Source organism: Perognathus longimembris, chromosome 13, assembly GCF_023159225.1.
Source record: "Perognathus longimembris pacificus isolate PPM17 chromosome 13, ASM2315922v1, whole genome shotgun sequence".
Classification (NCBI taxonomy): domain Eukaryota; kingdom Metazoa; phylum Chordata; class Mammalia; order Rodentia; family Heteromyidae; genus Perognathus; species Perognathus longimembris.
Genome location: NC_063173.1, coordinates 35,176,325 through 35,201,316, shown reverse-complemented (window position 1 = coordinate 35,201,316; position 24,992 = coordinate 35,176,325). Strand labels below are relative to the sequence as shown.

The 24,992-nt window shown below is 35.6% G+C and overlaps 2 protein-coding genes across 6 annotated transcripts in view; one reads left to right on the top strand and one right to left on the bottom strand.

Moving 5' to 3' along the window:
• The window catches only part of Immp1l (inner mitochondrial membrane peptidase subunit 1), a 53,032-nt gene extending 43,564 nt beyond the window's left edge, over positions 1 to 9,468 (top strand). For 4 of the 5 annotated variants that reach the window (XM_048361662.1, XM_048361663.1, XM_048361665.1 and 1 more), the window contains 3 exons: positions 3,841 to 3,924; positions 8,782 to 8,892; positions 9,302 to 9,468. In XM_048361662.1, coding sequence (XP_048217619.1) covers positions 3,841 to 3,924; positions 8,782 to 8,892; positions 9,302 to 9,370 — 264 coding nt within the window. In that variant the 3' untranslated portion in view covers positions 9,371 to 9,468. The remainder of the gene's footprint in view (positions 1 to 3,840; positions 3,925 to 8,781; positions 8,893 to 9,301) is intronic. The other variant, XM_048361666.1, reaches the window with a different exon arrangement.
• A 981-nt stretch (positions 9,469 to 10,449) lies between these two features.
• The window catches only part of Dnajc24 (DnaJ heat shock protein family (Hsp40) member C24), a 39,139-nt gene continuing 24,596 nt past the window's right edge, over positions 10,450 to 24,992 (bottom strand). Inside the window, exons 4-5 of the mRNA XM_048361667.1 lie at positions 14,281 to 14,349; positions 10,450 to 10,763 (exon numbers count right to left, since the gene is read on the bottom strand). Of these exons, the coding sequence (XP_048217624.1) occupies positions 10,633 to 10,763; positions 14,281 to 14,349 (200 nt within the window). The 3' untranslated portion in view covers positions 10,450 to 10,632. The remainder of the gene's footprint in view (positions 10,764 to 14,280; positions 14,350 to 24,992) is intronic.

The following is a 24,992-nucleotide window of genomic DNA, read 5'->3' as shown; positions in this document are numbered from 1 at the left end:
TTTAGCAGATCTTAACTTTTCAACCCCCACCCCTTTTAATGCATGCATTCATTAATTCTGAAACACTTACTTGAGGGTCAGTACCCTGTGAGGGTAGACCAAGTCTTTGTTCTGAGCAGTGTTCAACAGAGCTTTCAGGAGTAATGGAAATACTTGGCATCTACACTGTACAGTATGGTAACCACTATACATAGTGGGTGTATAGCACATGAAACGCCATGTGTGTGAACTGAGTTTATGTTTTTAAAATAATTACTATATTTAAAATATGTGTGACTAGTGGCTACTGTATTGCACAATACAAGTGTAGGGATTTGCAATCAAGTTGGGGAGATAAAGAATTATGATATGGTAACAAAGAATTATTCACAGGGAGCTATGACAGACAGAAGGGTATTTTTCCAGATTGGGGTAGACAGTATTTTGCCTGGGAAGTAATACCTGAGTTGAAGTTTTAGAGGATACTTAGAAGCAACCAAAGCAAACAGTGTATTTTGAAGGCTTCCTTCAAGAGACCATTTAAGATTGTACTTTGGAAAATTTACAAAAGTAATTCCCTATGTATAGAACATATAGGGGGTAGATAGTTGAAGAAATAACAATGAAAAGATAAACATGATTCTCTTCTGTGTCTGAGAACATAATCAGATGTAGGTTTTGACAGATCACTGTGGTATTAATGTGGACTAATAGAGTAATAGACAAATAGATCCTGAGAGGCAGAGTCTGGGTAACAAGGTATGAATTGGGCATAGTTGAGCTCATAACACTGATAATGGAAAGATTAAGGGAATATCTAGATATGGTTGGATGCTGGGAATACAGAAAGCCAAAGAGCTTAACCATGATAATGACATTACTAGCTTTGGCAACAGGAACAGGTGGATCAAAAAACAGGGATGTGGACAGGAAGTTTGAGAAACAGAAAATACATTCAACTTTGGACAAGTTTAGGAATCCACTAATAATCCTACCTGTACTTTAAAAGCTCTTAAATATTTCATCTAGTGGCAAAAAAAAAACAAAAACCAACCCACCATTCTTCAAAGGTGACATGTGGATGTTTTTCTATTCCAGTCCACAGCATGTTTTCATGACTTTCAGTTAAAACAATGTTGTGATGCCCTCAGCCCCAGGCCATCAATATTGGTTTTTAAAGATCTGCATATACTTTCCTTGTATCATGCATGCTCACAAAATATTCAACTGTCACTTATTTTGCTTAACTTGCAATTTTTTCTTCACAAAGCTACATTTCATTCTAAATAATTTGTAGGGTTTGGAACATTAGAGTTGTGTTTTGATGAATAAAACACAAGTAGAATAAGAGTTTGTCAAAGAAAAGCATGTTACAATGCCTTTTAAAATGCATTAGTATAGCAAGTATAAAGAGATCTACATATTTAATTTTAATCATTTGTTTTTGCTGGAGTATAGATTCAATTCTGCTGGTGACCTTCTATTTCTAATGCCACTTCAGATTTATTTTTTTCTGGTCAATCTTAATACGAAGCAGTTATGCCTAGAAGTAACATGAGACTGACAGGATCTGCAGTGAATCTGTAGATGAGTTTGGACTTTGAAGTACCAACAATAAAACTTCTAGTGTAAAGATATCAGTGCATATTTTATACACGAGGCATCTGACTTCCTAATTATTTAGAATTGTTTTTCTGAGAGCACAAAGAACTCATTATTTTCACATTATCACCATATTCTACCAACTCTGAAATACCCCGTGTTGTATTTAATTAGGCTCATCTTCTGTAGTCTGAGAACAAGATTGTAGCTTAGGCTGAATTATGATGAAAGCACAAAGATAGTCTTTCAGTGAGAATATTAAATGCATGTATGCATTAATGTATTTATTTATGGTGTGGGGGATATGGGGTACTGAGTTTTGAACTTCAAATGCTTCTTTAGTTACTAATCCCAAAATAGCAGGCAACAGGACAAAAGAAAAGTAAGTTGGTAAAGTCTCTCATTGTTTTGACACAGTTATCATTATTGGATGGCTTAGATGGAAAGGCCTATATACCTCCTACGATCTTGACTTTCTTCCCCTTCTCTAGCCCTCTGACAAGTCAGTAAGGTTTTGGAGGAGTGGATAATTCATAAAGAAGGACTTAAGCACTTGATATTTAAGGAAGCAGATGCCTGTTAAAAAAATTAAAATGTTAGTCTTTAGTGTCCACTTTGCATGATCTTATCTGTTTTTTTTGTTTTTTTTTTTTTTTTTTTTTGGCCAGTCCTGGGCCTTGGACTTAGGGGCCTGAGCACTGTCCCTGACTTCTTCCCGCTCAAGGCTAGCACTCCGCCACTTGAGCCACAGCGCCGCTTCTGGCCGTTTTCCGTATATGTGGTGCTGGGGAATCGAACCTAGGGCCTCGTGTATCCGAGGCAGGCACTCTTGCCACTAGGCTATATCCCCAGCCCTGCATGATCTTATCTGAAAAACTGAAGCTAGGGCCAGGAGAATGTCAGTGAAAATAGAGTACTAGTAGAACTATTTATGAGTTTGCCTGCAGAAATACCTGTAACTAGCATTTGAAACACTCATTTAAACAGCTCTTGTAGTTTACTGCCTGAAAAAAGAATGAACTCTTTTGTACATAGATGTTATTGTTTATAGTTTTTACTAGTATTATGGGAAGGGCAAACTCCAATAATTATTTCCTGGTGATATTTCCAATGTTTTTGTTACCTGAGTCAAACAAATACTGGAGTTTGGGACTTCCTTTTAGTAAACGATTTCATTTTCCAAATATTCTGTCTGTAGTTTGTGTTAGCATTTCCCTAGCCTCAGGTCCTCAGTTCCTCCCACTATCCCCCAGATCCACCCATACCTAATGAGCCACTCCTACTCACTACCTACCTACTTCCCCTTTACCCCCAGAGAGAGAAGCTGCCACCTGGATAAGGTGCAGACGCCATGTAGCTCCCTCTCCCTTGGGAACTATGCACACTAATAAACCTCCTTATGAACCTTCTTATCCTGTCTGTGATTATCTCCGCATGGTTCTCTGGGATGGCCGGGACATATCCTTTCAGTTTGTGTGCACAGTGTCTTACCATAAGTACATTTCATATATGTAAGTCATAACTAAGCAAAGTGTGCATTTGCTATCAAGCAGTACAGAAGTTCCACTTGGCACTGCCTACTTGGACGACAGTAGTGAAAAGAAACAATTATATAACTAAGAACTGTTACACTGAAATGACATTTATGAATGTACATGCAGCATATGGACTTTTTCCCCAGGCAAGAAATTCTGCATTTTATATTTCATGTTATTCCTTTAGACACTAAACAAAATACTTAAAAATCTGCATAAAACGAGTGTCCTTGATTTATCAATCCCATTTGCTTTTGCTATAAGCAAAACATCTTTATCTGAATACTTCCATGAGATGCATGTACCTCTTCTCCCTGTGTTATGGGAAAGGGATTTTAAAACAATTGTTTTTAAGAAAAGGATTCTGAAGTTTCTCTCCTTGCCTCTATGACCTTTATTCCTTCATTGCCTATATTTTGCCTTTTTGTGCAGTCATTTGGGAAGATCAATTAAAGAGACATGTGCAATAGGTATGGCCATTCCACACCTTTGCTGTATGTGTGAAGTATGAAATAAATAATGTGCAAATAAAGGGGTAATTTAAAAACCACTCTTTTTTTCTATTAAGGATTATCTGGTTTTGAAACTTATAAGAGACCAGACATACAAATATCTTTTTTGGTTATGACTTTTTCTTAATTAAGTGTTCTTGGCTTAATCAAATAAACAAGTTTGATTACAGTTTAGGGTATGGGTTATTTGATACTGTGGATTCTTTCATCAGATTTCACTTGAATCAAGAAAGCTAACACCTGTGGGGTTGCCTCACAAAGCCTCTTTTGTTGAATGGACACCCGCAGGCCATGAGGTAATTACATTTGCTGGTAGTACTGAAAAGGCTCTCAACTAGATCCCAGTAAGTATAGCTGAGAACTGGAGGATAGGTTCTTTTGTCCAGCCCTGAGATCAGGTTTACCATGGCTCCAGCAAGTAAACCTCTGGGGTAGAAACAAGAATGGTTTAAAGGTTCCTCTAATGTTTGAAATTTTAGCTCAAAAGTTTGCCATAACTGAGGCACCAGAAAATTTTAGATTGGAACAAAAGTTAAAAAGTTTCACTTATTCTGTCTCATGCATTCATTCAAGATGACATGGCAGATTTACAAGACAGAAAAAGAAATCTGCTGAAAGTTTTTATTATTCCAAGAAACATGAACAGAGATATGACATTAGGAATTTGTGAAGCATTTATTATGCATTTATTGGGCAAATACTTTTCAGCATTAGTTATAAAGCTATAACTTTTCAAAAAATATTTTAGGTACCATCTTATCCTGTTTTTATTTTACTGTAGTATTGCTATATGATCCTTTTTTTCTCTCTCTTCTCAAGTTTGAATTTTAAACCTTGTGCTGACCAGGAGCCTATTTAGTAGAAAATAACTGGATCTTAAGCCAGAACAGGAGTATCTCTTTTCCACACTACCAGAGACAAAACATTCAAAAGTGTTTTTTTTAGCTTGTATTATGATAAGTAGTGTGCCTTTTTAAAAAAAAGTACAAGTATCAAGCCTGGTGCATGTCTATGATCCAAGTACTCAACAGGCTGGGGAAGGAGGTTGCTGAGTTCAAGGCTGGCTTGAGTCATATATTGAGAATTTGCCTCAGAGACAGACAGAGGGAAAAATGTATAAGTATCACTGAAAAGGTAAAGCATTTGTACATATAAATTACCTAAATAATACATATATTATAAAATGGTACATTTAAAAATATACAGAACAGGTTTATAAATATTTACCTACATAGTTCTACTTTGGGGGGGGGGCAGTACTAGGGTTTGAACTCAGGACCCCATGCTTGCTAGGAAGTAATCTACCGTTTGAGCCATGACCCCAGTCCTTCTCCCCCTGCCCCAGATATGTTCTGGTATATGTCTAGGCTCAGAATGTGATTTTTCTACCAAGGTCTCCTGTGCAGTTGGGATGACTGGCCATCATGCCTGGCTTATAGAAATGAATCTTGCCAGCTTTTAGCTTTTAGCTGTTAGCTTTTTGCCCTACTGGCCACAAACCAAAATTTTTCTTATTGGTCCCCCCGAAACAGCTGGGATTACAGGCATGAACCACAACACCTGGCATCCCCCCCCTTTTTTTTTGTTTGTTGCCAGTTGTGGGGCTTGAACTCGGGGCCTAAGCACTGTCCCTGGCTTCTTTTTGCTCAAGGCTACACTCTACCACTTGAGCCACAGCGCCAAGTCTGGCTTTTTCTATAAATGCGGTGCTGAGGAATTGAACCCAGGGCTTCATGTACACGAGATGAGCACTTTACCACTAGGCCATATTCCCAGCCCTGCCCTTTTGTTTTTATTGATTGGTTTGACTTGGTTTTATATCTTTATTGTTATATGAAATGAACTATTTTTAACCTCTGCCTGATGTAGATTATTCTGTTGCCAATTCTAGATGCAGACCATTATCAGTGAACTTTCATATTATAACACTGTTGTCTGATGAATTTGGCAAGTCTTTTATAGAGATGTTGATAGTGAATGGGTAAAACAAGAAATGTAGGAAGGTCACTGAATAAGATACAAGGTGGAGATATCAGACACTTTACATCAAGAAATTTTACTCACCAAAATGATACTCTTCATATTGTTTAAAGAATGTTTTTAAACACCTGCTCTAGCAATGATGGAATAACTTGTGACATCCTTCTGTAGAAAAAAAATCTAGAAAATGGGTGAAATACATAAGACCATGAAAGTCTTTGAATCAAAATCCAGAAGTCATAAGAAGCAGACTGATGAGAAGTGACAGATAATATCTCAAAGGGTTAACCTCATAATGAAGAGCTCCTATGAAATGAGGAAAAAGAGATCATCAGCCCAATGATGGCAAGACATGCAAAGAGATTATAGAAAAGGAGCTACATAAAAGGCTTTATAACACAAGTGATTTTGCCTCCTTCCTCAAAATAAGCCAAAAGCAAATGTCAGAAAGGTCCCCCCCCCCCCCCCCGCCGCCTTCCTGAGGCTTGAACCAGGTGCTCTCCTCTTTGTGCTCAAATCTAGTGTTCTACACTGGAGCCACAAAGCCACTTCTGGCTTTTTCTGAGCAGCTTATCAGAGATAGGGTCTCATAGACTCTACTGTCCAGGCTGGCTTAGAATTGAGATCCTCAGACCTCAGCCTCCTGAGTAGCTAGGACTGCAGGTGTGAACCAGGCACCCAGCTCCATTTTCTTTTCTTTTTTTTTTTAATCAATCAGACTGTAAGAAATCTAATAACTAGTAATAAAAGTAAAACTCTAAAAGGAATTAAGATAATGACATTACTTCCTATTACCTTATTATTTCATAAAATAGTAGTTACACAAAACCTAAGTAAAAAGATGTTATAGTAGGCTGGCATTATATAGAGTAAATGTTCTCAACAGTCAAGAGAATTTGATAAAGACAAAGTCGAGGTAAACTTCATGGAGAAATGGATCAAGAAATGGTCTTGCTATGGTCACTTACAATGCAGATTGCTTGTTTCTTTTTATGCCAGTACTAGAGGGCTTGCACACAGGGCCACAGGACCTCATGCTCTTGTAGGTTTTTTGTTGTTTTTTTTTTTTTTGCTCACAGCTGGTGTTCTACCACTTGAGTCATGCTTCCACTTCTGGCTTTTTGCTGGCCTGAGATTAAAATCTCTTGGATTTTTTTCCTGCCTGAGGTGGCTTTCAGCTCAAATCTCAGTCTCCTGAGTATCTGGGATTACAGGTGTGCGCCAACCAGCATAACCATAGAACATTATTCTTTGGCCTTTCCCAAGTCCTTTAACTTACTTGTAGAACTCAAAAACACCATTTGGAGACACTGAACATTTGAAACAAAAAGATGAAATTCACTTTATAAATATATTTCGGAATTTGTTAATTCTATTTTCCAAATTCACTTCATTCTTCCACTTGTACAGTATTAGACTTCACTATATGGGAGTCTATTTTAAAATATACCATAGGATGTAACCTTGCTGTTGGCTTTAAGACTTCTAACTAGTTTCACTAAGAAAAATGGGTGAGTTTATATTCTGATATTCTTAATTTATATTCTTCCTTTAGCAAATAGATTTAACTTAAGGGTAGGGTAATCTAAATGTAAAAGTTTTCAGCAACTATTCCTACATGATACAAAACAATCTATCACTTATGAAAAGGGAAATAAAAATTTCAATGATTATATATCTTTAAAAAAGGAATTCATAACTCAAAAATGCATTCTATTAAATCCTAATAATTTGTTTATAGTGAAAATAAATTTTCTAACTTCCTAATAGTAATCTTAATCTAGGTTGGTCAATAACTGAACTTTTTTAAACCTTGAAAAGCTATGTGTGTGTGTTTGTGTGTGTACTGAGGCTTGACTTCTGGGCATGGAGCTTTCACTTGGCTTTTTGATCACAGCATGGATTGTACCTTTTGAGCTGTACCTCCAGCCCTGCTTTTTGCTGGTTAACTGAAGACAGTCTAACATTTTTCTGCCTGGGCTAGCTGCAAACAGAAATGCTCAGATCTGGACCTGAGTATCAGATTATAGGCATGAGCCACCTGTACCCAGCATTAACCAATTGCTTTTAGCTGTTTTAATGCTTAGTTTCAGAGTAATTTTTAAGTTTATATCAAAGTAGGAGGCAAATCTCTCATTGAAAAGCATTAAAGCAATGCACTTAATTCTAAATAAGACTACCATTCAGTTAAAAAAATGAAATTATTTACCAAGTAATACACAGGACATATAAGAGGGAAAGTCTTTCAATTAGTAGAAGGTCACCATCATTAATTTTACAACTGATGATTTTATAATAGGTTTTTCTGGTTCTTGATGGTCATTTTCAAAGCATAATACATTGAAGATATGGCTGTACAATGGCAGAATAGGGAATCTTAATTAAAATTCTGACAAGCCCACTCCAATAAAATGATGAGATTATTTGTAATTGATGTCACAGTCAATTACCAGTTAGTTCATCATGAGTATTCTAATGGGTCTGGCTTTGGTACTGGCCCCAGGATGTTGCTGAGTGGCTGTCCTGCTTATGCTGTTACTGAGACAGGAGGACATATTTCCAGTCACTATCCTAATGACCTCTTTTGAAGTCCATTAAATTAATGACCCTGTCACACTGTTTTGATCTCTTGTAAATCTTAGTTTTTTGGGGGGGAGGGGGAGTGTACAACAAATAGTTTGGGAACCACACAGTTCAGAAAATCTTGTTGAAAGCTGGGACCCTAGATATTTAGAAGTTACTTATTTTGCTAGAAATGAAAGCATAATTCAAAATTTAGGATTTCTGTGTACTTCATTTTTAAAAAAAACTAGAATTTGTGTGTGTGTGTGTGTGTGTGTACTCAAAACGTGGTCACTTTTCCTGAGCTTTTTTTGCTTAAGGCTAATGCTCTATCTCTTGAGCCACAGCTTGGTGGTTAACTGGAGATAAGAGTTTCATAGACTTTCCTGACAGGGCTGGCTCTGAACTTAGACTCTCAAGATCTCAGCCTCCTGAGTAGCTCCTAAGTAGGATTACAGACATGAGTCACCAGTGCCTGTCTTTAAGACTTGTTTTTATAGGTGCACATCAGCAGGGTTGTCTTTAAATGATGTATTTTTAAAGAGGCAGTACCCAAATTTAAGTTTGTTTTAAAGGGGCTTAAGGGGCTTTATTTTCTTCACCAATTCTAGGTTCCAACAGGTCATGTTTGGCTAGAAGGGGATAATCTACAGAATTCTACAGATTCCAGGTACTATGGACCCATTCCATATGGACTAATAAGAGGACGAATTTTCTTTAAGGTACAGTTTTCTTTTTCTTTTATAAAGCTTTATTTTCTGATATGAAGGGATAAAAATGTTTTTCCCAAAAGTAACTCAAAAGTCCTCAGGCTGACAGTTGACTTAACTGTTACAATGACTACATTTTAGTAAGCATGTTGTCTTTACTTCATAGTTCTATAGAAAATATTATCCCCTTTTGTCTCTTCATTTTATAGAAAGGAATTTGAGAACTATTTGATATAATAAAATTCAAATTGCATTAACTATATTCAAGTACTTTTGATACCATATTCAAATACTTTAAAGCACAATATCTCTTACTTGAGGGTAGTAAAACACATATATTCATACATTTTTATAAAGAAAGGGAAAACATAATATAATATCACCTTTATTAACTGTTTTCAAATATATTTTGATTTTACAGATCTGGCCCCTAAGTGATTTTGGATTTCTACGTGACAGCCCAAATAGTGATAGATTTTCTGATGATTAGCAAACATTTATTCTTTTGACTTGATTATTGTCTCCTGTTGAAGTGAGTTTATACTACAGCTGAAACCATGTACTTGCCAATAAACTATCTGCAATTCAGTTTTAATTATTTTAATTGCTTAATGCAAAGAAGAGCCACACTTTATTCAAGTTATATTAGCTAACATTTGGATACAAATGTAACCCAAGCCAGGCAGTGTGGAACACCCCGTAATCCTAACACTGGGAGGCTGAGGCAGGAAAAGTCTTGAATGTAAGGCCAGCCTAAGGTATATAGAGAGAGACCAAATCTCAAAAAAAGTAAAAGAAACTAATTCATAATAAGTATTCCATCTATATTTTATGATATAAGTACAAATAATGGGAGGGGGAGCTAGATGATTACATTTTTTAAATTTTGGTTGTATAGGTACAATGAAAGTAAACTCTTGTCTACTGAAGTTATATAAAAATCTTTCACTGATCCCATAAAGGATCTTCAAAGTTCTTTAAATTCTGACACTGTACAGAGAACATTAAATACATATAAAATAATTCTTTAAGGGTATAACATCCACAATATGCTTCAGTCTGTGATTCATTAAAGTCCAAATCATTATATCAGTAATGAGTGGTTCATTCATACAATTGATTCTGTATCTCAAAACTCTGAGACAAAAAGGATAGAGACGCCCAATGTCAAATAATTATTTTAAACCTTCCTTTTCCTAAGTTATATATAAAGTTTATAATAGCTGTGATCCCAAGCTTCTGACTCCAAAGTTTACCTGTCTTTCTACAGATGCCAATTACCTGCTTCACTTTTAATTTCACATATATCTATATGTAGCCTTTTTTTTATGAGACAACTGGACTCTCATATTGATCACAAAGATTCTTATTCTGATGACCTTAAGTCTACAGCAGCATAACCTTGGCAGCTAAAAACCATCATCTGTTAGATCTGAAAAAGTGACCACAAAGAAGCATTTTGCCAAGAGACATACTTCTGTTAAGGAAAATAATTACTTTCTGTATCAAGAAGTAAAAGTCTCCATCTGGAGACTGATCTGAATATAATTTATAACCCAAGTCCTTCTAGTGGCAAACTATAAATCTACATTACAAGTAAATATAAGCCATTTTCTATTTTAGTCTGAGGTGGCCTTTGCTTGATCTTGTATTTTCTTGGTTGACCGAAATAAGAATTCATTTTCTTGAAGTTTGAGAGGCTTCTTATCATGTCTGAATATTCTGTTAAAGGATTCCGAGCAGTGAACAAGTTTAGCCATAGTTAAGGAGTTCTATAATTAGTGAACATGTATCACAAGAGATCAGGCTAACTTCTTCTGCTTCATCTTTGGAGATGGTATATTTTCCACCACACCGGCAATTCAGCGAAAAAGAACGATCATCTGCAAAGAAGACAAAAGGATGCTTCAAATGCTAACCACAACTGCCTTCTAATAGCCTTCAAAATGCCATTCTACAGAAATGGCAAAAGGAAAGATAAAGGTAAGTTTTGTTTTATTCTTATGAAGATAAAAATGTTTTAAAGAGCTGAAAAAATTTTTGCACAGGGGCAGTGTTTCAAAAAATTATCTACCCAAAACGCTTTAACTGTGGACAAAATCAGTAAAAAAAAAAATTTGGATATGGGAAGAGTGGTACTCAGAAGTAATTAGTGAAATTCATTTGAGATTTCCTGTTTCTTAAGTTTATATAAATTTCTCACTCACACCAGTGTATTTATCTAAAATATTACAGTAAAGAAAAAAGAAAAACAGCCATACCTGCTTTCACTTTTAAGGGGCATGAAATCTTGCCCAGTTTATCCTTTCAGAGAAACCTGTTATTTCATAGAGATGAAATAACACATCTGAATACTTTCTATTCTGGTATCAGACAATTTAAAAAATCTTGACTCAAATACAAAAGCACAATACTGTGTTGTATGTGTGTGTGTATGGGGGGGGGTGCATTAGTTATAATTGTTCCTGTGAGGTATATATGTTTGTTTGGTGTTTACAAATAGGAAAATCACCCATGTGTGATAAGGAAGGCACAATGATACATGGTAACACTTAAAAATATATTATCTCCTGGAAGTTTAAAAGCTAGTGTTGGGGCTAGGAATGTGGCTTAGTGATAGAGTGCTTGCCTAGCATGCATGAAGCCCTGGCTTTGATTACTCAACACCACATAAACACCACATAAAGCTGGAAGGGACACTGTGGCTCAAGTGGTAGAGTGCTAGCCTTGAGCAAAAGGAAGCCAGAGACAGTGCTCAGGCCCTGAGTTCAAGCCTCAGGACTGGAAAAAAAAAAAAAAAGCTAGTGTCCTCTTACTCAATCTCTGATCCCTGTAGTCTTCCATATTAATTGCTTCTAGGAGAAAGTATCAAAATAATTTACCATTATAGTGTTCACTTTACCACCACCATCATCATTGCCTTCTTCTGGCTCTCTACTATTTGAGTCATGCCTTCCTCAACAGAATTTTTTATTAAAGATAATTACAGGGACTCATAATTTCATACAATCCAGTCAAGTATCTTCAATTGTTTTTCAAAGTTGGTTAACATTTAGATCTCAGTAAATGGACAGACAGACAGATCTAACTGCCTTGTTGTACTTGCTCTCTGCCAAGTTTAGTCTTGCCAAGTTTAGCAATTAAATAAACCTACTTTGTGTGATTCTTTCTATCAGAAAGAAACCTTACAACTTGAGAGGTGGAGGGGAAGTCAGGAGAGGAAAAGAAATTAGGAAAAAGTGAGGGAGGGGGGTGGTGACACTTTTCAAAAAGAAATGTACTCAATACATGACTTAAACTGTAACCCCTCTGTGTATCACCTTTATAATAAAAAACTTTTTTAAAAGAAAATCTGGTATCTATTCACTTCATCCTGTTCCTCATTATTCATCACAATGTGATTTTTTTTTTTTAATCCATAAAGAAAAACCAAACTGCATAGGGTGGCTAATGGAGAAAAGCACCAGAAGATCAAGGTTTGAGGCCAGCCTCAGCAAAAGGTTCGGAAGATCCCATCTTAACCTATAAAAGCAGGGTGTGATAATGCTTGTCATTCCAGTTCTAAGGGAAGCATATATAGGAAGACTCTGGTCCAGGAAGAAAATGAAACTTTATTCAGAAAGTTAAAAATGGGCTGGGTGATGGTGATTCACGCCTATAATCTTAGCTACTCGGGAGGTGTCAATCTGAGGACTGTGATATTCAGCCAGCTGAGGCAGAAAGTCGTGAGATTCCTATCTCCAGTTAACTATCAAAAAAGCTGGAAGTCTGGCTCTAGCTCAAGTGTTCCAACACTAGGCCTTAAGCAAAAAGCTCAGGGAAGTGCCCAAGCTAAGTGTAACCTAATATACATTTACTAAAACATGTTTTCAAAGTGAAATACTTGATTATTAAATTTCTAAAGATACACATATGCTAATGACTGATTTTCTTAAGTTTAATTTTCTGTCTTGTTTTTTACCACCTCAGTGAACACTGAGAACAATTTGAGGTGACGCATTTGGTAACTGACAGAGGATATCATGAGTTGTTAATGCAGTTTTGTCACAGATGATTCCTAATGGTAATGGTCACAAAGAATGCACAACTTGTTTTAAATTCCTGATGGTATTATCACCAAGCTATTAACAAAATGATATATTCAGGAATCACTTTAAATACATGAATGAAGAAACGTTATATAATTGGCTAAAAGTGAGGGAAGAGGATAGCTTTATCCTCCACAACTCCAAGTACATATGTTTTTTTGTTTTTGTCTTTGGGGTTGTTTTTTTTTTTGGTGCTGGTATTGGGATAGCATCAGAACCTCTTGTCCCTTTGCATATTTGCTCAAAGCTATCATGCTACCACTTGAGCCACATTTTGGGGGAGGGGTGATTACTCATTGAACTTCATTTTAGTGGCTACCATCAGAATTGTCTTATAAGCAAAACCATTTTCCTCTTCTAAGTAAGTATGGTTTGTGACTTACTTCTTTAGGGCACTAAGTTAACAATTTGCCATTAGAAGAATAAACATGGTTTTAGGAAGTATGACTATTTTTTTACTATTTATACTCAGTGAGGTTTTCTAAGCCTATAAGGAATCCATGGCACAGTCCAAACAAAAGTTACAGGGTTAAGAATATAGAAGCTGGCTGGGAATATAGCCTAGGGGTAGAGTGCTTGCCTAGTATATATGAAGCCCTGGGTTCCGTTCTTCAGCACCACATATATAGAAAAAAGCCAGAAGTGTCTCTGTGGATCAAGTGGTAGAGTGCTAGCCTTGAGCAAAAAGAAGCCAGAGACAGTGCTCAGGCCCGAGTTCAAGCCCCAGGATTAGCAAAAGAAAAGAAAAGAATAAAGAAGCATCCTGAGAAATATCAAGATTTTCATTTTCCTAGAGGAACACACTAAAGTGTTCATCATCACTTCCATTTAATCATATCTAACTGGAGCATTTGAGGAACATCAGAAAAATGTGGAAATGGCACTAGTTAGTAAAGTTTTACAATACTAATAATAGAAAAGGGACAAAGACATAACTTCATTAGAGGTCAAGAGGAATGACAGATTTTTCATTTCCCCGAAGAGAATCTAAAAGGGAAGTGGGAGGGAAAAAGCCTCCAAAGTACAGCACACAAAGCTTTGTCCTGACAGTTTATGATTCTATATAAAAAGAAAATATGGTAACTGAAATAACTCATTATTAAAGTTTGGAATATAACAAACACAGGCCAAACAATAGTACACATATTTATGGAAAGCTAAGAAATTATTGCTTACAGCTTCCAAATATCCTATGAGGTTTCTTTCCTTTTGAAAAAGTTCTAGTATTTCTTACACTGTATAGAAAACAAAACAAGAGCAAATGGAAAGAGTAAATGAAAGAAGGAACATAAGAATGAATGAAAAATCCAACCTTCATTCCAAGACATTTCTTCAAGATACACTTGAGCATCTACTGGTCCCATATTTTGTAGCTCATAATCTGTAAAATAGAAATTGAGACTATTTTGATACTTTATGAAAAATGCCAAGCTACCATATGTAGCATGGCCATAATAATTCTTATCTACCATTTTAAAACTTTTTACTTTTGACAACAGTTAGGCTACTTGTTCTAAAAAGTGTAGAACATACCATTTCTTATAAGCTTTTAATGATCAAAATCTATCCCATTTTCACAACAACATGAAGTCAATTTGACTACTATGAAATCAAGTAGTAGCCATTGTGGGAATGGGTAAAAAAAAAATTGCATTTGAACTTGTAATATTTTATTTTTATTTATTTTATTTTTTAGTAAACTTTTTTCTTTATCGGCAAAGTGTGGTACAGAGGGGTTATACAGATTCATATGTAAGGCAGTGAGTACATTTCTTGTTCAACTTCTTACCTCCTCCCTCATTTTCTCCCTCCCCCTCCCCCTTTCCCTCTGCCCACAAGAGTTGTGCAATTGATTTACACCAAATGTTTTTGTAAGTATTGCTTTTGGAATGGTTTGTCTTTTTGTCCTTTGTCTCTCAATTTTGATAGTTTCAAATATTATTATTTTTCATCACTAAGGAGTTTTATTTCTTACTTTAGGAAGGTTACTGCCGTGCTACCTCAAAAAATTCTTATGTCCAAATTCTAATGTTAACATGAGCCTTTAGGAAGATTAAAAGAGGTTTTAAGAGTAGAATCTTAATCCAGTCAGATAAGTGGCTTTATAAAAAAGAGGGAAAGATCTTGTTCCATACACAACCACACATGGAAGACAGACCATGGGATGACACAGCCAGAGGCTGCCTGCAAGCCAGGAAAAGGGCCCTCCTAACCAGTGGAATTGCCCAACACCTTGATCTTGCACTCGGCCTCCAGAACTGTGAGAAATAAATTTTGTTTAAGCTATCTACTCTATGAAGTATTTTACTATGTCAGCTCAAGCAAACTCAAAAGGTATTCTCCGAATCAAATGAGATCAAGTTAAAAGTGCCTTAAAGATTAAAACTTTACTCAAATATAAGGGGCTTTTAGTTATCTGACTGCAACAGAATAAGTAACTGTAACACCATTACTATAACAGTAACTTTGTAACACAGCTGTATTGTGGTAATGCCCCCTTGCTGTTTTCTGGTACAGAGTTTTCTACTACAGATGGAAGGAACCAGGAATCAACCTAACATACTAAGAGTATGGTACAAGTTGTAGAAGTATGTACTCTCTTGTTTAGAACAAATGTAGCTTGGAACAAAGAAGCAACTATGGATGGGAAGCACCTGTCTTTGTTTTTAAAGGCATGTTATATCTTCTGTATGCTTGTATTGTTCTTCTAGAAGAAAATGCTTTAAAAAAAAAAAAAAGGGAGAGAGATTACTAAAATCCAGCCCGCAACTCGCATGAAAATTTCTTTAGCTGTCTCACTAGTCTCTTGTTCACTTGCTGAGAATGGTTCCCTTTGTTCTGTTGTGTGAATTCCTGCAATTTAATTATATTTAATAACTGCCTGTTCAAAATTTATTGGTGAGTTACATAATTTTTAAATAGATGAAAAGATTATACAATATTTTGAACTCAAAATAGTTTTTCTATTAAGGTATGTCAAATATGCTATCACTTGATATTTACTGGTTAAACTGTCCCCAAATTCTAAAGACACAGACTTTTCCTACTCGTTGAATTGGTTCCTCCATCTCTGGATGCCCACTGAATAGCTTAAGCAGACTGGTATTAGTATGCAAACTAATTTCTGAACACAGCAATTTAATTTCTACATTCTATACAAAGTATACATGGCTAAGCAATATTCTCTTCTTACCAATTAAAAAAATTCAGTCTGAAAGATGTCAAGGATAGAGAAAAATCTTAAGTTTTAATTTCTTATTCAGAGGGACCAAGGTGTTCTTCAATCTTTCATATTTGAGGAGTGAGCCAGGCACCAGCTAACTCAACACTCACAATCCTGGCTGAGATCCAGGGAATAAAATTTTGAGGCCATCCAGGGCACTAAAGTCTGAGTGACTACATCTCCAAAATAACCCAAAAACTGTACTGTAGTTTAAATGATAACTTAAGAGCATACATAGCAAGCAGCTGAGCAAGTACAAGGCCCGAAATTCAAACCTAAGTGCAGGAGTACTAACCTTGAGCTCAGGGCTTGTATGCTATCCTTTAGCTTTTGTGCTTAAGAACAGGGCTATACCACTTGATTGAGCTCCACTGTGGTTTTATGATGTTTAATTGGAGATAGGAAGTCTCATGGACTTCCCCACACCTTGACTGACTTCAAACTGTGATCACAGCCTCCTGAGTAGGTAGGATACAGGTGTGAGCCACCCAAACCAAGCCATTTTTATTTTAAAATAATAGATGGGAAATAACTTGAAAATATAAATGCCAAGCAAATCAGCTTCCATTGTTCTGCTTCTTTACTGGAAAGCTATTATAATTCTTAGTTACTATTTTATGTGGAACTCTTTGTATTATCCTACTTAGATTGGTAGATTCATTAGCTTTCCTCCTTACGTTTATGCACAGAACATTTACACCTATTCTTGGTTAAAAGATTAACACCAACCATCTCATGAAGAAGGAAAATGGGATACAAAAATGGCTACTAGCCCAAGGATATAGTTATAAGAAATATATTCAAATGTCCTAGTTCTGTAACCTTCTAAACAATGTTTATTGGCCTGATTATTCAATATTATGTGGACACAATACAAGTTTCTGTGGAGATTCTGGTCTTGAGATTCAGTATCTAACATGAGAGAACATACAATGTGATTTATGATTCATCATTACATGCAACATAACAGGCAAAACTCCCCTATCAGGTTGGGAGACAACAGGAGAATGAGGGCTGCCTGGAAAAAAGTCACACAGGCCTTCTGGTTAAATGAGTGGGCTCAATGTGAAATCTAACAAGTGATGCATTTACATTTCTGCCCCTCTCTGACCACATGTTCAATAACAAGTTTTTAAAGTTGTCTTGTGACTCTAATGGTTAAATATTCAAAAAATAAGGAAGGAAAAGTTCAGTAAGAGTCTCATAAAAAAGTATATCCTTTGAAGGGATGGTAATCTAACAACTTCTGAAAAAGACTAAGGTGATTAACTTGGGGAAAATTGGATCCCTAGAGACCAGTATAATGAGCAAAGAGGGTACATACAAGTAAAAGGTGACTCTAAATGTGGGCAGTCGGGGGTGACCAAGATCCTTTGTTGAGAGACAGGTGTCCAAAGATAGGAGAGCAGCAAATTCCACCCCACAACCCAACCTTCACTTCAATTACAAGAAAAAAGAACAAACAAATCAATGTGTTTTTTTTCCTTTTTAAACAATGATCTCTGCTTGTCTACCATTGTGCTTTTAATTAAAAACTTAATTCTCCCCTATCCACTAAAGTAACTCACAAGAATCCTGTAATTAGCTTTGATAATTGTCTACTAATCAGACATGGCAACTTCAAAATAGCCAAGTTACTTTTCTTCTGTAGCACTGTATAACATAAATATTTTTGCTCTTTGCAGTGAAACATTTTAATATGCATCTGTAAATGCAAATCCTACTAAAATTGTTGAGAAAGTAAACGGACTTCAATTAAAGGAACGGATATAAGATTTTAAAATCCAGAATCTTTGCTACAATATAGTGATAATTATTAATAAAAAAGAAAAACCAACAGCCATTTGGAAAGAAAGAACATTTTGTGTATTCTATCTTGAGTCCAATGACATTGCACAATTTGATTCTTTACAAGTAAATGGATTCAACGTTTTAGTGTTCCTTGAGGAACACTTGAGGTCTGTTCACACCCTGTTCTGTGTTCACAAGCTTAGCCAAAGAGGGAGATAAGGAAAACTTCCAAACATACTTTACCATATAGAAAGTAGTGCATTATAATTAAAAAGAGGTTCCTGAGTAATAATGATAAAATCAAATAATTTATGTGGTTACTTGAAAAAGAATCTTTCAACCTTTAGAAGTGTAGGCCCTCTGACCTTGTGTTCTATTGGATTTGTCTGACAACAAGAGGTGAAAGAATTCTGTGGCTCCATTGTCTCAACAGTAAGGATCTAAGAAAACACTAGCCAGACTCATCAGAGAGGTTTATGAGCCTGCAATTCAAAGAGATTAAAAGGAAAATCTACAGAGATTCTTTCACACTGAAGAATAACATTAAATAACTATTAGCAGCTTGGTTCAGTAAAGCTTACTAGAGCTCTCGCTGGGTCATTCACAATTTTCTAAAAGAGGAAAGGTTTTTTTCAGCTCCATTTGGGAATCAATAAATATTTCTTACTTCTTACAAGACAATGGAATTCCAGTCTTTTAACTTCCTCCTAATGATAGTAAAATTTCTAAAGCAACTCTTTATTTAATGTCTAAATACTTACACTTCTAATCCTAGGGAATGTTGTCTAACTGTAGCTATAATAAAAATAAAATGTAAAAATACAAAATAACTGCAACCAAAAATATAGGGGAGAAGAATTTAATTTTATTCATTATAGCCAAAATATTTTAAAATATCATTAAATCAAATACTTATAGTATTCATGTATCAGTGTCATGCTACTCAGGTGATCATCATGCCCCAATCCCCCAAATGCTGCCATGTAGTGAATTTGTTTTTCTGCCAACTTAAAATGCTTAATGTTTACTCAAAATACTCAAAAGTGTGTGGTGTATGTAATTTAAAGCAAACAGTGTTTCCCTTGAGATTATTTTGCTGTCTTAAAACCACATAATTTAAAAAATCATCTCATTCTTGAAAATCATTTCATTATGTAACAATTATTTTTTTAATATAGGAAATAACTTGAAGATAATCAGTTTTTCCAAGAGAAAAGACATGAAAAAGACAACCTGCTAATAATCTGAGAATTGTGCGATACTTAATTTGAAAATCATTAATAAAGTCCTATGAACCTATCGCGAATGAAATCATAATCACTTTCAACATTGAAAAAAATTATAAATCTGGAATTTAATTATGAACTTAAAAGAACAGTAGAGATTTACCAACTAGGTGCAAATTCTGTGCTCTAGAAAGCTATCAAATGAACCTGAGAAACTTAATTCCTATGTTTCACTATGAAACACAGCAGTAGCCTCTTGTTCAGATCCTCAAAATATCTCATCTTGACTATATACAATTAAAAATAGTTAAATGTACAAAACCTGTACAAAACATGGGATCCTAGCGCTCTGAACAGATCTCTCCTATCAATGACTATGTAAACTTAGTTAAATTACTCAACTTCTCAGAGCAGTTGACGCTCTGGGAAATAGATACATCTTCCATAAAAAGATATTTAAACAGTATTTAAAAGAAGGACAATAATCTTTTATACCAGACGCAAAATACAGAAAATTCGGAGAAATGAAAGAAAAAAAGACTACAAATAAAAAACTAAATTAAAAAAATTACATACAGTACATATTAAGAACCTCTTGTTTCCATATCTTGGAGTTCATGTTGGGACACTTCATTATATATAGTCCTATTAGTATTAAGCAATTGGGTTACTGAGATTCCCTGTTGAGAATATCACAGACATATTCTAGTTGTACCTTGTCTTGTATAAAAGATTATTCAACCAGAGGAAAGGAAAAGGAATCACAAAAACAGCAGGTCAAAGGAGGAACTAATACAACAATGATACTTAACAACAGGTTGGATATCAACCTTACAACTAGGGGAGGAGAGGAATAGGGAGGGCTAAGTGGGAGAATAGGAAGGATGGGGTAACATTGTCTAAAAAAAATGTAATCATTACCGTACTTATGTAATTGTAACCCTCCTGCCCTACCACTTGAGCCACAGTGCCACTTCTGGCTTTTTCTGAGTGGTTTATTGGAGAAAATAGTCTCTTGCACTTTACTGTCTGGGGCTTTGAACTGAGATCCTCAGAGCTGAGTCTCCTGAGTAGCTAGGATTAAATGCATGAGCCACCTGGCTAGCCACCTGGCTATCTCAAATTTTGTGTCCAACTATCTAACTAGACCATATAAGAACACAACTATTTTTCAACATTAAAAAAAATTATAAACCTGGAATTTAATTGCTAACTTAAAAGAACAGTAGAGATTTTTCTCCTAATTCAAGAACTTTTATAACTCTCCTTCCACAGGTAAACTCACATTTGCCTGTAATTCAAATGGTGCAGGAGCTAGTAAGCTTATCCCACTCACTTTTCCCGACTTCATCTCCTATCACAATCTATTGTTAGGGGGAAAGCTCCAAGTCCTACAGCAAGGCAGCAGGTCTTGACTTTGTACTTAAAACAATGGTAGTTTGCCATCGTTAGTACCACTGGAAGAAATCCAATTATTATCAAAACTAAAGTCTACATAGCTTTTTTAGTCTCTTCAAAGTATCCAACAGAACAAAAAGGAATCAGAAAAAAAAACTCTAAATAATTTTCTGAATTAAAGGAGGGGAAGATGAAAGAGCTTGAGGTAGACCTTGAAACACTGAACAAGCTGTGAAGAATAAGTACGTGTTCCAAATAAATGACCATCAGTGTAAGCATGTCTAGGGAGCACTAGAAGGACCAGATGTGACAGGAGATGAAGTCAGGGAAAAGTGAGTGGGATAAGCTTACTAGGTCCTGCCCCATTTGAATTTCAGGCAAATGGGAGTTTACCTGTTGAAGGAGAGTTATAAAAGTTCTTGCATTAGGAGAAAAAAGGTGGCTAGATCATTCAAAATGTAAAGGACTGTAGAAGAGGCAAAAGCATTAGAATGGAAGGCCAATTATGACCTTTGGAAATTATCTAGGCATTATAATCTTGGGATAAATTACTCTGGTGGCTGTGAAAATAAACACTGAAAAGAAGAAATGTCAAGTGATAGTTCTAATTCGCCGGTTGTAAACAGAAAGACATATAAATAACCAGTCTGTAGTATTAAATTCAGATTTCAAGTCTGAGAAAAAAGCAAGCAGTGAGAAAGGTGACCTGATTTTGGTTTGAACCTGATTTACACTGAATCAAGTAACCAAGGCAAAATTAGGAGAGATTAATGTTATAAACAAAATCTTCCTTATTTTACATATCTGTATCACTAAATCAGACCCTCAAATTGTACTCACATATACAACTACAACCATGCCCACAGATTCCTATGTCATTTGAAGTTAATAAAAATGATCTTAAAATACATTCTTTTTGTAAAGTTATTTGCATTCAAATAAGTAAGTAACATGAGTAGTCATGACAAATAAGATGGAGGGAGGGGTAGGCTTATAGAAAGTTTTATCTGTATTCTCCCCTCCTTCTCAAAATAATGCCAGTCCCAACTGTCCAGATAGATTTTCTGCATCATTTCACAACCTTATTTTCCTAGAAATAGTCAGTAAAAACACATACCCCCTGATGCTTATCTCAAGATTTTACCTGAAGCAAATTTTTACAGCCAATTTTGAAATTCCTAAAATCAAATGGAAAACCTAATCTGACTAATTCAAGAATTTTGTTAAGGGTCAGCTTTAGGACATAATTTACAGTTACCTACTGGCCTTAAGGCATAACAGTTAACCCACATGCATATCACTTCTATTTAAAACTATGTTGTTTCTTCATCTTATAGAGTTAGTCTTATCATCAATGCCTTTTTCCAGGAAGAATTCTGGGTTTAAGAAAATATGTTGATTGAGTTATCTGATATATAAATGTTGGAGTTTTAAGAGAGTCCTCAATTGGTCCAAGATTTATTTCATTTTCCATTCTCAAATAGTGATTCTGATAAAGTGATGAAAGGAACTGGGTCGTACAACACTAGAAATGACCTACTGTATCTAGCTAAGAAGAGTAGCTGTGGAATGTCTGGCCAAACCTTGTCTGTGCCAGGCTGTCTTGGGTATATGTGTACTTGGCCAATTGATCTAACAAAGGTATCACATTACCAAAATAATTCAGTAACAGAGAACAAAGATATATCTTAATAGAAAATAATGTGCTGGCAAGGATTTCAAACACAACCCACTTATTTTTTATACATTATTTAATCTGATTAACTGCATCTAAAGGTCTGTTCCTGCTCAAGTCACAGGGAAGTAACTTAACTCATAAGCTTTGTCACTCTATAGAGCCACTGGGAGATCAAGGATCTGTGTGAGTGCACATTCTAAAGCTATTGAATAATGATCCCTATTATTTTCTCATGATATATACTTCTGATGTGTTTGTGCATAATATATGAGAAAATTCTCCACCAGATTTATAAAAGCACCAAAATCTATTCAACAGGTATTATTCATGTGACCATTTTGTAAATCCTGAAAGGGTTTTCCAAAGTGCTCATCTGGTTGAAATGCAAAGCCTAGTCTTGAATAACTAACTATATGCTTTTCAGTGAACACATGGAAGCTGTCTTTGGAATCATCCATAGAAACAATAAGGTAAATATGCCAACTGGAACTAATTGATTAAATTCACTAGTTAACATTGCTTTCAAAATGTATAATCTCTGGGAACTGAATATTACTCTTCTTTTTCTAAGATTTGCTTTTTCTTCAGTCAGGCCAGCATTGCCCTGAAATGTCAACTAAGAACACAGAAGTGGAAATGAGGGAGAAAAATAATACATGTATTTTGCTTTAGGTTATCGGACCTATTATTACTTTTTCTTTCTTAGAAATAACCCATTTGATGCTTCTTTTGAGGAGCAAAGAAATATGGATGTCAAAGGCTCCTTGAAATCATCTCCTAGATAATTATATGGCTGTGGGCAACACTGATGAAGCTTTCCTCAGAACAGAGGCTAACCCTGAGCTGTGAAATACAAAACAGTATTCAACATCAGCTAACAATGCATCCTCACCTCCTTTCTAAGTATATAGAGCTAGAATTTATTTTATACTGCAAGTTAATGGCAGGCAAGAAACAAACATATTTAAGCACACCCCATGAAAAGAAAGTTTTACAATCCTATCACCACGTGTAAAAGAGTTCCATATAACAAAGCTACTTCCATGTCCCTAGGGGGTGACCCAGAAAAAAAAGAGTGCTTTGACCTGTTTATAACAATTTTCTCTCTCTTGGTAACCTACCCTAATCTTTAACAAATTATCATTCTCAAAAGTGTTCCTTATATCAAATCTGTCCTCTCACTGTTAGCAGTTTGAGTTCCTTTCCTTTTAATTAGGAGCCATGTATTGAGCCATGGCTCAAGAAACAAAAATACTGGTAATCAAATAAATAGTATGAACATAGTTTTATTATGAAGTTTTTGAAAAATAGCTGTTATAAAACTTTAAAATGACTTTTATTATTTTTTGGCAATACTGGAATTTGAACTCAGGATCTCCTGCTTACTAGCAGGTGCTCTACCACTTGAGCCACAAGCCACAGTCCGTTTTTGCCTTATTTTTCAGACAGGGTCTTGCTTTTTGAAGAGATAGAAGAGTAGATCTGGGACCTCCATCTTCCTACCTCAGCTAAAAATAGCAGGAATTACAGCTGGTTGTTGCCACACCCAATAAAATGTTTATTTAAGTAAGATGTACTCAACAATAAGCCAATCATTTTTGTTGATGGTGGTGGCAGTGGTACAGGGCTTGAACTCAGGGTCTTGCACTATTGCTTGGCCTTCTTCCTCTCACAGTTGTGCTCTACTACTTGAGTCATATACTTCCAAGCTTTTGGTGGTTCATTGGAGATAAAAGAGACTGCAAATCTGAGAACTTCAATTCCTGGATCTTAGCTTCCTGAATAGCTACGAATCACAGGCATGAGACCAGTCCCTGGCTTCAGTCTTTAAATTGAAACAGAGTAAAAGCAGAGATGTGGCTCAAGTGGTAGAATGCTAGCCTTTATCAACAAAGCTCAGGGATAGTACCCAAGCCCAAGGATTGGGATTAAAATAAACTGAAAAAGAGTATTAATTATATAGGGTTCTGGTTAATAAGAACACATTTAATACTCAGATCTGAGATACTATAATTTCATTAAAGTTATATTTCTGCTGTCTTTTGAATAGTTCAATCACTCATGTGAAAAATTTTCAAAGCAAACTGACATTATGTAAATTTTAGGTTATTTATCTGAGTCATCAATCAGGTCTAACTCTCAGACTATGTGTTTTTTCTGAACTCCACTGTGATCTAATCAATTACCTACAAGGTCCTCAGTGATAAAGTAGGCCACAGATGCTTCCTTATTAAAAGCTTAAAACCAAGCACCCAAAGCTCAAAAGAAATCCACAGTCCTAAGAACTTCTTTGATTATGTTAATTATTTCTACATCTAACAACTCTTAAAGTTTCCTTCATTGGAGGAGTGAGGGAATGTCTCAAGCCCTTAGAGCACCTGCCTAGCAAACAAGATAGTTTAAACCCCCGTGCCACAAAAACAAACTAGCTTCTTCAAGCAATTCTATACTCATTTTAAATCAACTTTCCTATTTCTTCCCACTTCTAGTCTACTCTTATAAAAAATACCTTTGTAGAAGGTATTTTCTGGTTCCTGATTATGCAGCCAACTTCAAATTAATTTGAAGGATTATGTTCTTTACGTACATAGGCCATGGAGTGGCAAAATTGCAGAATGACATTGAAAATATATGCCCTATACTCCTCGTCCTCAGGGTATGATTTTGTGTGAACTGTTCTTAAGCAAACTGACCAAAGTGGCATCCTA